This window comes from Furipterus horrens, unplaced genomic scaffold (genome assembly GCF_987537825.1).
Source record: "Furipterus horrens unplaced genomic scaffold, mFurHor1.1.pri manual_scaffold_12, whole genome shotgun sequence".
Taxonomy (NCBI): Eukaryota; Metazoa; Chordata; class Mammalia; order Chiroptera; family Furipteridae; genus Furipterus; species Furipterus horrens.
The window spans coordinates 84,276,908-84,289,717 of NW_028327182.1; the positions used below are offsets into that span (position 1 = coordinate 84,276,908).

General features: G+C 36.0%; 1 protein-coding gene across 1 annotated transcript in view; it reads right to left on the bottom strand.

Moving 5' to 3' along the window:
• The window catches only part of TNKS (tankyrase), a 163,805-nt gene that overhangs the window by 7,645 nt on the left and 143,350 nt on the right, over positions 1 to 12,810 (bottom strand). The window contains exons 19-24 of the mRNA XM_090257983.1: positions 11,862 to 12,099; positions 11,195 to 11,277; positions 5,166 to 5,286; positions 2,908 to 3,005; positions 1,332 to 1,406; positions 333 to 438 (exon numbers count right to left, since the gene is read on the bottom strand). Coding sequence (XP_090114109.1) covers positions 333 to 438; positions 1,332 to 1,406; positions 2,908 to 3,005; positions 5,166 to 5,286; positions 11,195 to 11,277; positions 11,862 to 12,099 — 721 coding nt within the window. The remainder of the gene's footprint in view (positions 1 to 332; positions 439 to 1,331; positions 1,407 to 2,907; positions 3,006 to 5,165; positions 5,287 to 11,194; positions 11,278 to 11,861; positions 12,100 to 12,810) is intronic.

Consider the following 12,810-nt stretch of genomic DNA (forward strand, 5'->3'; position numbering starts at 1 on the left):
AATCTTACCTTAAGCAAGCAGATACTCTGATAGACAAAAACAATTATGCTAAACAACAATGAAAAGTATTTCATTCTCTAGGTGGCTCAACTTGCAATTTAAGTTCTGAAAAAATTTTATATACTTTGGTTTCATTGTATATGCCTTAAAAAGCCTGTACACGAATGTAATGCATTAGAAAGCTGGTATCTGCATGTAATTTTTTAGAAAAAAATTAGAACAAACCATTTTTTAACATAACACTACTATAGTCGATAACATGGGCCTTTCATTTCGTGGGAATGTGTGAAAGCCCAGAGGGGTCTATAATTACTGTCAGTCAGGACACTCACCATGAAATAACATGCGCTCATTGTGATGGTTATGATTCTCTTCAGACACTTCTTTTTGTCTGTGACAGAATCGTTCCCTCAACTTCTTGTTGACAACTTTTTGAATCTTTAAGAATGAGGAAGAAAAAAGCAATTGAGTGTAATGTATGTTAACTGGTGGTTATGATTTAAGATGAATAGTATGTTTTCCTTGAGGAAGGTCCAATCTTTGTCTTATTTGCCTAAAACATTATTTAAAAATGACAAAGTTGACAGGCAAGTGTAATTCAGTTCATACTCTGGCTTTCAGTGACACAATTTTCAGGAAGAGTTTTTGTTTGTTATTTTGTACTAGACCTGGCTATACCTCAGTTATCTGAGGCGTTAAAAAAAAAAAAAAATGAAGATGGTTACTCCTGGACTCCTCCCCAGACTTACTGAATTTTAGAATATAGGGGTCTATAAGTCTATATTTTGCAAAAGGCTCCCTGGGTAATTCTGATGTGCACTGGTATAACCTCCACCGGTCTATTAACTCAGAGGATTAAATCAATTCTCAACAGATTTTATTCATCTTCATGACATCCCTTTGGAAAAAAGCATATAGCAGTCATCTATCGCATTTTATTAAGATACTGGGGCGATGTATGCATTCTGATATAATCATTGACTCAATTAGATGGAAAGTTCCAGGCCTTTAAAGCTACTTTGAAATGCTGATAAGACAAATTACTATCAGCTATGGTATGAATTTATGGATGCACATCTGCATCACAGTACCAGCTCATCTAGCCTCTGTCGGTAGCTTTGGTGCTTCCTAGGTGTCTCTACTTCCAGTGAGGTATGGTCTTTGAGGGATTAAAGATTATATTGCAGTGAAGAGGGTAACACCTGACCGCAGGGCCAGGTGAATGATCATCCTTGAGTTTGAAAATAATAGGACTTTAAAAAACAATTTTTCACGGTTTACATTTGATTTTCAGGAAGACTTGCAATCTAATTTTTGTCATAAAAACTTACTCGGATGACATTGTATCTGTTGAAGATACCACCGGCATTACCACCATCTCTGTGTTCTCGAATGGTACTTTGCATCTACAGAATAAAATAAAATAATTAACTTTCTGAAAATATGCAAGTATATAATTCTAAAGATACTCCTTCCATTGTTTTCAACACTTCAATTCTATTACATTGTTTCTTGATGAGTTTAAGATTTGGCACTTATAAATAAATACAAGTCCACTATAAATTAATCAGCAAGTTTAGTAGATAGGTATTTCTGGTGACAAAACAGTTATAAATATAAATATTAACCATCTGCTTTTTCCTTTTATTTTCTAATAAAAGCTTGGAAAGATTTTGTAAACACAATGGGGAAACAGAAAATATTACATTAAGTCATCTACATTACTATTTTTTGTTATTAAGAATGGAAGCAACATTGTAACTAAGTCAAACTAAAACTCCTCATATTCAATGAATACCCCGCTGGACAAATGCTAAAAACAAACAAAGATTTTAAAAAATCAATACATTTTTGTTATTGAGGTGAAATACTCCATATTATCTCTTTAATTGGGGAACTCCCAAGTGTATCTACACAGACCAGGGGAAGTTGAATATGATATATAACTTAGTGGAATAACTTTCTTCTGAACAATGCTCATCCTTCTTCCACTTTCCAAATTAAAAATTATTATGGATAAGTAAATGCTTTGAAGACCTAAGTTTCCCACAGAACTGACTCAGAGTTAATTCTCTAATTCACCACTCTGTTATGAAGCTACCCATCATTTTCTGACATCAGGATCAGACTTTACTAACTACTAGATTAGGCAATAAGACACTAGAAAACGTGATGCTTTCTGGCTAAGTAGGAGTAAACTACTACCCTGCGCTTCCAGAATGCTGCTAATAGGAGCACTAATTAAAAACTAGAAAACGAACAAAAACGTAGGCATGCTTTTCTATGCACAACAATGCCTTAGGCATTTGTTTATTATGTGTCAACGTGAGGCGGAAGCCAGGAGTAGAGAGGGCAGCTCTATGGTATCTGTCTGCCAGGGGGCTCATACAGTTCAGCCGACTATGGTGCTTTAAAATCACTGTGATTGGAGAAATGAAAGGTAACTCAAGTTATTAGGCATACTTTCTAAGCATATGTAAAAATTAGGCATATTATTTTATAATCATGTTTTATAATGCTGCACAAAAATCAAGATGAGACCATATTTGCTATCTATGAGGCAAGGTTCTTACTCTGTATCATTCTAAGGTAGCATTTTAGCAATATAAAAAAGTAGTTCTAATAGTCATTACTTGCATGAGCTTCAGGAATGTTTACAGAATAAAAAGACAGATCTGAACCATCCACTGAAAACCTCAGACTTACAATGTGAAAGTCCTGTGGTACAGTTCTAATCCACAGTCCTATTTTAATTTTGGCAATATTCCACCACAATGGCTAAGGGAGACAGCATAATACACAGGCAAATGATCATAAGTCAAAGTAAGACAAGCTTACCTCTCCTGGAAAACTAAGTTTAATCACAGATTTCAGGAAAAGATAACTAAAAATGTTGACAGACATTACCTCTTCTTCAACTGACTGATATTCCTTATCCTCTGGAGCAAGATCTAGCAAAATAGTTCCCTGATTAACACAGTGAAAAGTCAAGTAAGGGTTGGTTCCTGTAGAAAAGAAAAATTAACATAGTTAACAGAAGTCTACACTATTTAGGCTCTATTTTAGAAAAAACTTTGTCACAAATAATTGATATTTGGGAACAAGTCTAAACAACTTTACTTTGAACCTAATATATAAAGTAATATAAACAAGGACATCCAAAGGCATGTGAAGTCATGGAGATAAGTTTGGGGATCAGTTTTATTGGTTCTGAAAGAGTTCCTTGTACCCATGGACTAAATTTAATCATGAACATTCTTGAAACTATGTTTGATGCAAAAGAGAAATACAGTGTAATTAAAATGTAGTCAGGTCTAAAATATAAGAATTATCCTTTTCTAAAAACTGTGAGATGGCTTGAAATGGTCACTTACAATACATTTAAAATACATTATTCTTGTTAATTTCATTATCTTATACATTTAATACAGATAAATATGCAAGACTCAAGCTCAAAACCTGCTAATGTTTAGTTTCATGTCACTCTTGTAATTTATTAGCTCTGCAGATTAACTGACTAATTCAAGTTGTTTCTTTTCCCTCCTCTTGCTTTCCTACAGTAAAAGCACGTCTATGGATGGACCTGAAGAACACTGTGCTAAATGAAATGAGGCAGTTAGAGAAAGACAAGTATCATTATGATTTCAACATATGTGGAATTTACCAAACAAACTGAACTAAGAAGCAAAATAGACTCATGGATAGAGAGCAGGATGACAGCTATAAGGGGAAGGGCTAGAGCGTAGAGGGATCGAGCAAAAAGGAAAAAGGACTTATAAACATGGACAACAGTGTAGTGACTGCAGAGGGGAGAGGGTTATATATGGGGGATAAATGCTAATGGAAAAAATACAATAAAAATAAATTAAAACAAAAACAGACAGAAAAATGATAAATATGGAGGCATATAAGGTCTGTCCAGAAAAAGTCCAGACATTGTTAACATAACAAGAATAGTCTGCATAATATTGATGTAACCTGGAAGCCAAGGAGAATGGATTGGAATGAGCATGTGTGAACAATGACAACTTCACTGTACTAGTCAGTGTGGGGGGGGGTAGTAGAGGCTGCTGAGTGAGCATGTGTACTGTGTGGCCATCGCATTCAAAATGACTGAGCGAGCAGAGCAATGAATCTGCATCCAATTTTGTGTTAAACTTAAACGTTCCTCCATGGATAACATTTGGATGATTTAGAAGGCTGCAGCTATGGGCAACTGGTGATTGGCAGCTTCATCATGACAATTCACCTGCTCACACGTCACGTCTTGTGCAGTTTTCTGGCAGAACATCAAATCATCCGGGTGACTCAGCCCCCTTACAGCCCAGATCTGGCACCCTGTGACTTCTGGCTTTTCCCAAAACTTAAAATCACCTTTGAAAGGGAAGAGATCTCAGACAATTGTTGAGATTCAAGAAAATATAATGGGGCAGCTGATGGTGACTAGGAGAACTGTGTGAGGTCCCAAGGTGCCTACTTTGAAGGGGACTGAGGGTTCCCTGTCCTATGTCCAATGTTTCCTATATCTTCTTCAATAAATGTCTCTACTTTTCAGATTACATGGCTGTATACCTTCTGGACAGACCTCGTACAAAGGAGAAAGATAGGAGGCTTGTAACAGCCAAGTGTGATGGCAAAAGACTAAGCTGATAGGTGTAAGGGAGGGAGAAAGGTTCAAGATGAGGTAGGAAAGAAAAATAAGATTACGAAAAGCCATGTTGTGGATGTCTGATTTTATCCTAAAAGCAACAGGATCCTGTTGAGGGGTTCTAAGCAATGAAGAGATATGATCCTACAGTCGTGTCGAAAGGAGTGTCTGGCTGCAGTGCAGGGAAAAGTCCTGGAAAGGAGGCAAAGGTGAAGGTCGAAGATAAGCTGGAAAGTGGCTGTGACATTCCAGGAGGGAGATGATGGTGACTTACATTAGGTGGCAGCAGTAGAAAAGGACAGGAATATAGATTCCAGAGATACTTAAGATATAAAGTGTGGGAAGAGGGTAAATGGCCCAATTCCAGCGACAGCAGTAAGTGGGGTGGGGAAGGCAGGAGGTGCTCCCCTGGCCAAGGCCATGAGCTCTGGGGCCAGACCACCTGAGGTCAGAAGCCCGCCCTGACACTTACCTTGTACCACTAATAGCTGAAATTTATTTCTTCTGAATAGCTTACCTTGTTGTCCACCCAAGAGTCTTTCTACTCCTTTGATGAGTTTATGCCGGTGTCCATATGCATTGATACCTATTTCTTTCAACTCTTCATGACCCATGTCAGCCAATACATCTAGCGTAATCTGAAAAGTAAAAACAAAATTAATTGCTAAGTCTTTAATAACAGTTTCTCAGAAAATGAAAATGATGAGAACTCTTCCATTTGTCTTCAATGGTGTATATATACCCATTCCAATTAAAAAAATTCTTTTGTTTCCATTTTAAGCATGCACTGAAAATCTTCTTAAAGTTGTCTTGATAATTTTATCAGCTTTTTGCTCCCTTTAACTACTCCTTAATTTGCTTTTAGTCAATGGAGAATTAAAATGAGAGAAATAATGCTATAGAAATATAACATGATCACTGCAGTATTTCCTTTTGATTATTTAATTCCACCATCTTTTGCTTGCCTCAAAATACAAGCGTGAACAACCAGTAAGCTTAAAAATGGGGAAAGACTAGAGCCCAGTATCCAGCAGGTGGCAAACATGAATGGTAGGAAAAGAGAGATGTCTTTAGCACAATGAAACAGACGGTGGCAAAAGGAGTAAGAATATTTCGGTTATGAGGATTTATGTAAAAATAAGGAGGAACTTCTCAGAGGTAAGAAATATTCAAGTATGAAAAAGAAAAACTGCCTTAGAAAGGAGTGAATTTTATATCACAAAGTATTTAGTTACATTGCAGACCATTTTATACAGATGCTATGCAAAGAATTCCAATCTGGAGAAGAGAGTAGAGGGATTTTCAATTCTCTTATAAATTCTCAGACTTAACAGCTCCTCAGAATTAACAAAAGAACTTAAAATTATTATTTCTGTACAAAATAGTTGCTTTTATTTTTTGGTTATTCATCCTTGTAAATGGAGATGTTTAAAAATTACCTAATTCTTTTGTTGACTAAAAGTAACTGCGACTCTACCGCCACCAAGTGGCAGTGCTCTGAACGCACAGGGTGGAATCTTGGGCGACCGAATTTCCTGAGGGCTGAACATGCAATTTTCCAGCTCAGAAGGTGGTCCTGTGAGAATCCAAACACTACATCACAAGATTAGCCTTTGTTTTTCTCTTTCCTTGGAAAACTGGGAAATATTTTTGATGACACCCTTTTTCCAACTCAAACGAGATATTTTTAATCTCTCCATAGCTTCTCTTTACCTTTATACTTGTACATAATATTTAAAAATCGCAAATGAGGCCTGGAACTCTGCTGATTTTTATCATTAGAATGAAATATTATATAATGAATCTGATTTTCTTAGCACACCAAGCATTCATTACTCAGTCTTTGGAAATAATTTACTATTTTGCTTCTAAATGGCCATTTAAAAATAATCACTCCATTGCACAAAATGGGCAATTCACTTCCAATCACCCAGAGAAAGTTTTCAGCACACCTCTTAAAAAGCAATCGTTCTGAAATACACATCTCTGAGAAAGAATAGTTCACAATATATAGGAGTCTTAAAGTTTTAGCTAGATGGGATTTTAATATAATTTGGAACCATGTACAAGGTTTGTATTATTGACATCCTGTTCTTTTTTCCTTCTAAATATACTGAACTTCAGTTCAAATAAGAGTTGACATAAGTTAATATTTATATGGTAGCTTTAATTCTAATAATCCTTAAGCTTTTCTGAATTGATATATATAGTGAGTATCTGGAAGAAGCAGAAACCAGGTCTGGAAAACATAATATTTCTCAATTATATAGCTTCAATATATAAAATAAATACCTCATTTAATCCTCACAATAACTATCCTTAGGAGGAAATCTTGGCTCAGAGAAGTCATAAAAATCGTACACAGAAGAGCTGAGATGTATTGCCATTTCTGTCTTTCACTTGCTTGTATTTCTTAAAAGGGGTAACTAGAAAGCTAACAGAACTAAGTGTTGACTTAGTTTCTTTGACTTACACATGGTACCACATTGGTCCCACATTCATCAGGCAGTAGCCACTGGAAAACCTTAAATGACAAGCTAAGGAATTCAGATTCATGTTTATATGTTTATTCATTCATACACATTTAATGGTTACCTTCTATATGCTATCTCCCCCCAAAGTAGCTAATTAAACATTTTATTTCATTCTGAAACAACCCACTATAGCTCAGGAAGTTAAAAGACTGGTCCAAAATGACAGAACAGAATGGTGCCAGGAAAGAGTACTGCCACTGAGTTCACGCCATTTTCTCTACCAAGGAGATAAAAAAGTCAACACAATCACATGGTAAAAGTTGCTAAATGTTTTGGAAGAATCTCTGTAGGAGCTCTGAGGAATGTTGCCTACTTGGTCAAGGCTGTAAGTAGGACTGGGAAGGAAGGAAGAAACAGGAAAGGGGTCAGGAAAGGTTCTCAGAAGAAGGCAATCATTCAGCTAAGAGGCCAGAGTTAATCAGGCAGAGGAAGGAGGGAAGGGTATTTAAGGGAATAAGGAGAATCAAGTAAGAGAACACAGAACATTTGAGAGACTCCAAGTATGGAAGTACAAAGTGGTAAGAGTACGGCATTCATAAGGAATAAATGAACGGGTGGGCAGAGGAGCAGGCCAAGACTGATATGGAACGGGCTTCACACATCAAGCTAAGATACTATCTGCAGGGTCCTGGGAAGCCTTTCAGCAGAGTAACGCAATCGGAGTTGTACGTTAGAAGATACAACATAATGCCACCATGAAGGGCAGATCTGGAAGGGAAACGAGTGTGACCAAGATAAGGATGGAGAGGATGGAGTGCAGTGGAAGGAATGAATCAGACAAGGCAACTTTATAAATTTAAAAAAAAAACAAAAACATTTATTGATTTTAGAGAGAGAGAAAGGGCGAGAGGGGCATTGATGTGAGAGAGAAATATTGACTGGTTGCTCATGTGTGTGCCCTGACCAGTAATCAAACCTGCGACCTTTCAGTTTATGGGATGACGCCCAACCACACTGGCCAGGGCCAGAGAGGGCAGTTTTAAAGGGAGAGATGTTAAAATAAAATTTAATTTGATTACTTGATGATTGGGCCAGAAGACAGTCAAACACGGTTCAATACAAAAAAAAGGTAATATCATTTGTCTGGAGCAAAGGAACTGCACTGGCAATATACATTAAGTAGAATAGTCAACATACAGATTCAAAGAAGGATACAGAACAGACTCTGGCAAAAAGAAAATCAATGGAACCGCTTACTCTGAACAAGGCTGCAGAGACAAAGATAACAATGAAGCTGAAGAAACCAGGATAAGCTATCAAAAGGACTGACTGTAACACTAAACTATTAAACTATTAAAATCAATAAAATGAGATAACCATGCCACAGGAGATCAGTTACTGAAGTACTAAATATATAAGGTAAAAAAGAAAAAATGAAACAAAATTATGATGCAAGCTGATTAAAAAGAGTGGAAACTGAAGTCCTTTAAAAAGCTTTCAACAATTAACAGTTGTTTGTTTGAATTAGGGCCCTTATTTTATTAAGCAAAGACGTGTGAAGCTTCAGTTATTACGGCCGTAGTTGGGGGGCAGGGATACGGCAGCAGTACGGTGACAGCAGAGGATAATGCTTTTACAACAGCCTTAATACCTTCAGTGGGGAAATACGGAAAAAGATTCTTACAATTTAGGATTTTACCATGAAAAATCTCCAAGCCAGAGAGTGAATCAGTAGTGGGTGAAGCTTACAGGAAAAGAAATCATCACACCAGTTTATAAAGTCCTACCCCAGCTAGAAGACACATCTGATGCTTCGTCTAAGTGTATTTTAAAAACTGGCACAGAAGCACAGTATGGCTGAGAATTTTAACTATCTGGACATTGAAAGGTACTGTATTTTACATGGAAGGGAAATGACAGATTAAATGCCTTACCCAATGTTACACAGCCTGTAAAAAAGAGAAAATAATCAGAATCAAGGTCTTCTTTTAGTTCACTGCTACTTCTACTCAACAGTTTGGATCACTGAGAGCGTTAAAGATGAATTACAGTAATGATATAAAAGAACTCAGCTAAAAAAAAAGGACATCAGAGAATCTTAACAGTGTAACTGATATGAGAAAGACCTGAGGTTTTTAATTAACTCTAAATTGACTGCAAGCCTTCAAAGAAACCAGAATGGGCAAAGAGGCCAGTGAAGAATTCGGAAACTACATCCATATAAAGAATAATTGAAAAAAAAGATATATTTATCCTAAAACAGGGCAAACTTTGAAGGGGTGGGCAACTGGAAGGGTAAGTCTCTGCCTGATAAGTTGACTGGGTCTTAGAGATATAAGAATTATATATTATGTTGTAGTGGGCTGGTCCTCAGAAAGTACATCCATGTTCTAATCCCTGTAAAAGAACATTATTTCAAAAACCTTTTCAACAGTCTTTCAGATACAATTAAGTTAAGAATCTTGAGGGGAGGAGATTGTCTAGGATTAAATGGGTAGGGCTTCAATGCAATGCAAACGTCCTTATAAGAGAGACACAGGAGACAAGACAGAAGTAGTGACTAGAGTCATGTGACAATAGCCTCAAACACTAGAAGCTGCAGGAAGCATGGAAAAGATTCTCCCCTAAAGTCTCTGGACCCAGTTATAGCCCAGCTGACATCTTGATTTTGAACTTCAGGCCTCCAGACTGAGATGGAATAAATTTCTGTTGTTTAAGCCACCAAGATTGTGGTAATTTGTTAAGTAGCCTTAGGAAACTAATACATATGTAGACCAGAGATTAGATTTCTGTGCAAAACAGGGTAAATGTGAACATAAAAACAATAAATTTATACACAGGGTAGATCTTGGCACACTTTAAATTGTAAGCATTTTATTACACCTGTCCAATTTTAACAAGTTATCTTCCCATATGGATGTTAAAAGGGTAATTTCTACGTCTGGGAGAATAGCGATCTCCAATGACCTTTCCCATTCTAAGATTCTATGTATATAAACAAGAGTTGATTTAAACTCAAGAACTTAAGTCATTTTTTACCCATATTTTTTTGAGAAACAATTGACAACATTATATTAATTTCAGGTGCATGACATAATGATTCAATATTTGTTATACATTGTGAAATTATTATTCAATATTTACCATTGACCATGGTTATAAAATCATACAGTAATAAGTTAAAAACTTATCCTGTATGAGAACAGAATGACAAACACAGGGATCTTAATTCATAAACACTCTAATGATGACTTCATACCAAGATTTTCACAGACACTTAAAATGTATCCAAATATAAAACATGTCTATTTGAGTGTATGGCCAAGTATTGGTTTAACATTATTTTAGACAATAGAAACTTCATTAAAGGGTCAATTTTGAAAAGGTACATTGTCCAAAGTATTAACTTTGCTTTCTAATTTAACAGACAATTGTTTCATGCATATTTTGCTAAATACTCAATATAAGGAATTTCTCATTGGTTTTAAGTGGACTCTAGTCACATCAATAATGAAATGAGATGAATAAATGCCAATATTTTTTGGAAAGAAAATAATGAAAAATTTTAAAACATTCTTTTCAGGTCTAAGTTTTGAAATATAATAAAACTTAGAGCCAGACTGCTTATAAAGATATAACAAAATACAATTAAAGACTCCATCATCTGCTAGATGAGTGATTTTCAACCTTTTTCATCTCATGGCACACACATACTAATTACTAAATTCTGTGGCACACCAAAAAACATATTTTTTGCTGATCTGACCAAAAAAAAAATAGGCATAATTTTGATTCATTCACATTGGACGACCATTGTGTTGGCTGTTGTCATTTTTCATCTGACAGTCTAAGGGGAAAGAGATCAGTGCCCCTGACTACATAAGTAGACAGTGCATGTTTTAAAAATTCTCACAGCACACAGGCATGCCTCTTGCAGTATACTGGGTTCCCTCGGCTTCTTCAGAAATTTGCTGTGGGTTTTAAAAGGCAGTTACTAAGCCAAAAAAAAAAAAAAAAAAAAAAGGTGAAAATAACTCTTAATCTTTAATTAAAAAGACTCAAGAGAACTTACCTGTTCTGTTTCAAAGATGTCTCGAAGATGTTCAAGACCAAGGCTTTTTAGAAACTGACTGATATTCATGTCAAGACCTGCAACTGAAACAGATATAAGGTTTCTCAGCAAATAGTTTATCAATCTAAAGGAAGTTTCAGTAATTTTTTTAAAGCCATGGTCTCTGACATCCCTGGCTGTGCTGATGATTCTACATAGCATAAAATAATACTAAATTTCATTCCAACACTTCAAGTTACTTCTGAATTTGGTTGAGAAATAAAAATAGTTTATCAAATCAGTATCATTTATATTAATTTTAATATTATAGAGTAAAATGTAATGCTTTTAGTAAATAACATATTAAACAGTAGATATAAAATTTCAAATTCACAAGCTATCATTTTAGTTTTCACTCCTTAAATAATCTGTGTTTTCCTGATACATTTCAGTAACAAGACTCACTTGGTAGTTTAAAATGGATGTACTCAGATATACTAAGAACAATGCTGATACTAAGAAATTTATTCTCTGAAGACATATTTCTTATAAGATGGTGTGTATATGACAACTTACAAATAGCTACCTGTAAGTGAGGTGTTCAACGACTACCAATTTATAAAAATGACTCTGTTAATTAAAAAAAAATAAGACAAGAACCAAATGCGCCTTCACAGGGCATACTCACCCTCTCCGTCCTTCCTTTCTGTGCTCGCTGCGCCGTCCCCCGTGTTGGACGCGCCTCCCACTGCCAATTCCGCTAAGGGGACGGTGAGGTTATCTATGCTGCTGGCCGCAGACAGGCAGGAGGGGGTGGGTGCTGGTGAGATTAGAGAGGCGCTCACTACAGTAGCCTGAGGTTTAAAACAGGTGGGTAAGGCCTCTGGGGGCATGGCATCTATCAGCAAGGCTCTGATATCGTCAGCCTAAAAATAATACAAAAACACTACATTTTAGAGTTGTAAGCTTTTCACTAAAGACCATGCACTTTGAGGATACTTTCTTTAATAAATGCCTGATTATCCTATTTGTTTTTAATAATTTCTTTCTCTTTCTTTCTCTCATCCAAAAAAAGTCCAGTAGCTTCAGTAGGCAGAGCTGGGAAAACTATTAATTAAAAAATATTTCAGTTTTTGAACATCTAATGTTAAGCTTGGTAACTATAGTTAAGAACACTGTATTATGTACTTGACATTTGCTGAGAGAAGATCGTGTTTTGTCCGGACACACAAAAAGAGTCAACTATGAGAAAAAATATCTAAGAATGTGGACTATGTTAATTCCTGAAAATGCTTTAACACTAAGTGAAAAGTGTACACACAATTGTTCTGATTACATGTGCATTTAGGTTGATAAAGATCTGAAGAGTTAAAAAAGAAAAATTTCATCTTTCATAAAAAAGAGCGCATCTCCAAGTGTTGACTTCCAATCTCTTCCTTGTAAGTAGTTCCCATATTTACTTACTATGCTGTGTACTTTTGTTTAGTTATCGAGCGCACACTTAATTTAAGGTACAATTAAAATCTGGCGAAATTTTAGAGGAGCAGTATTTTAATTTGGTTAGCTACTCGTGAACTTCACAGTCTGGCAGACATAACCGCTGTTGGAGGACGTGGGAGAGAGCGTGCAAAGGGAGC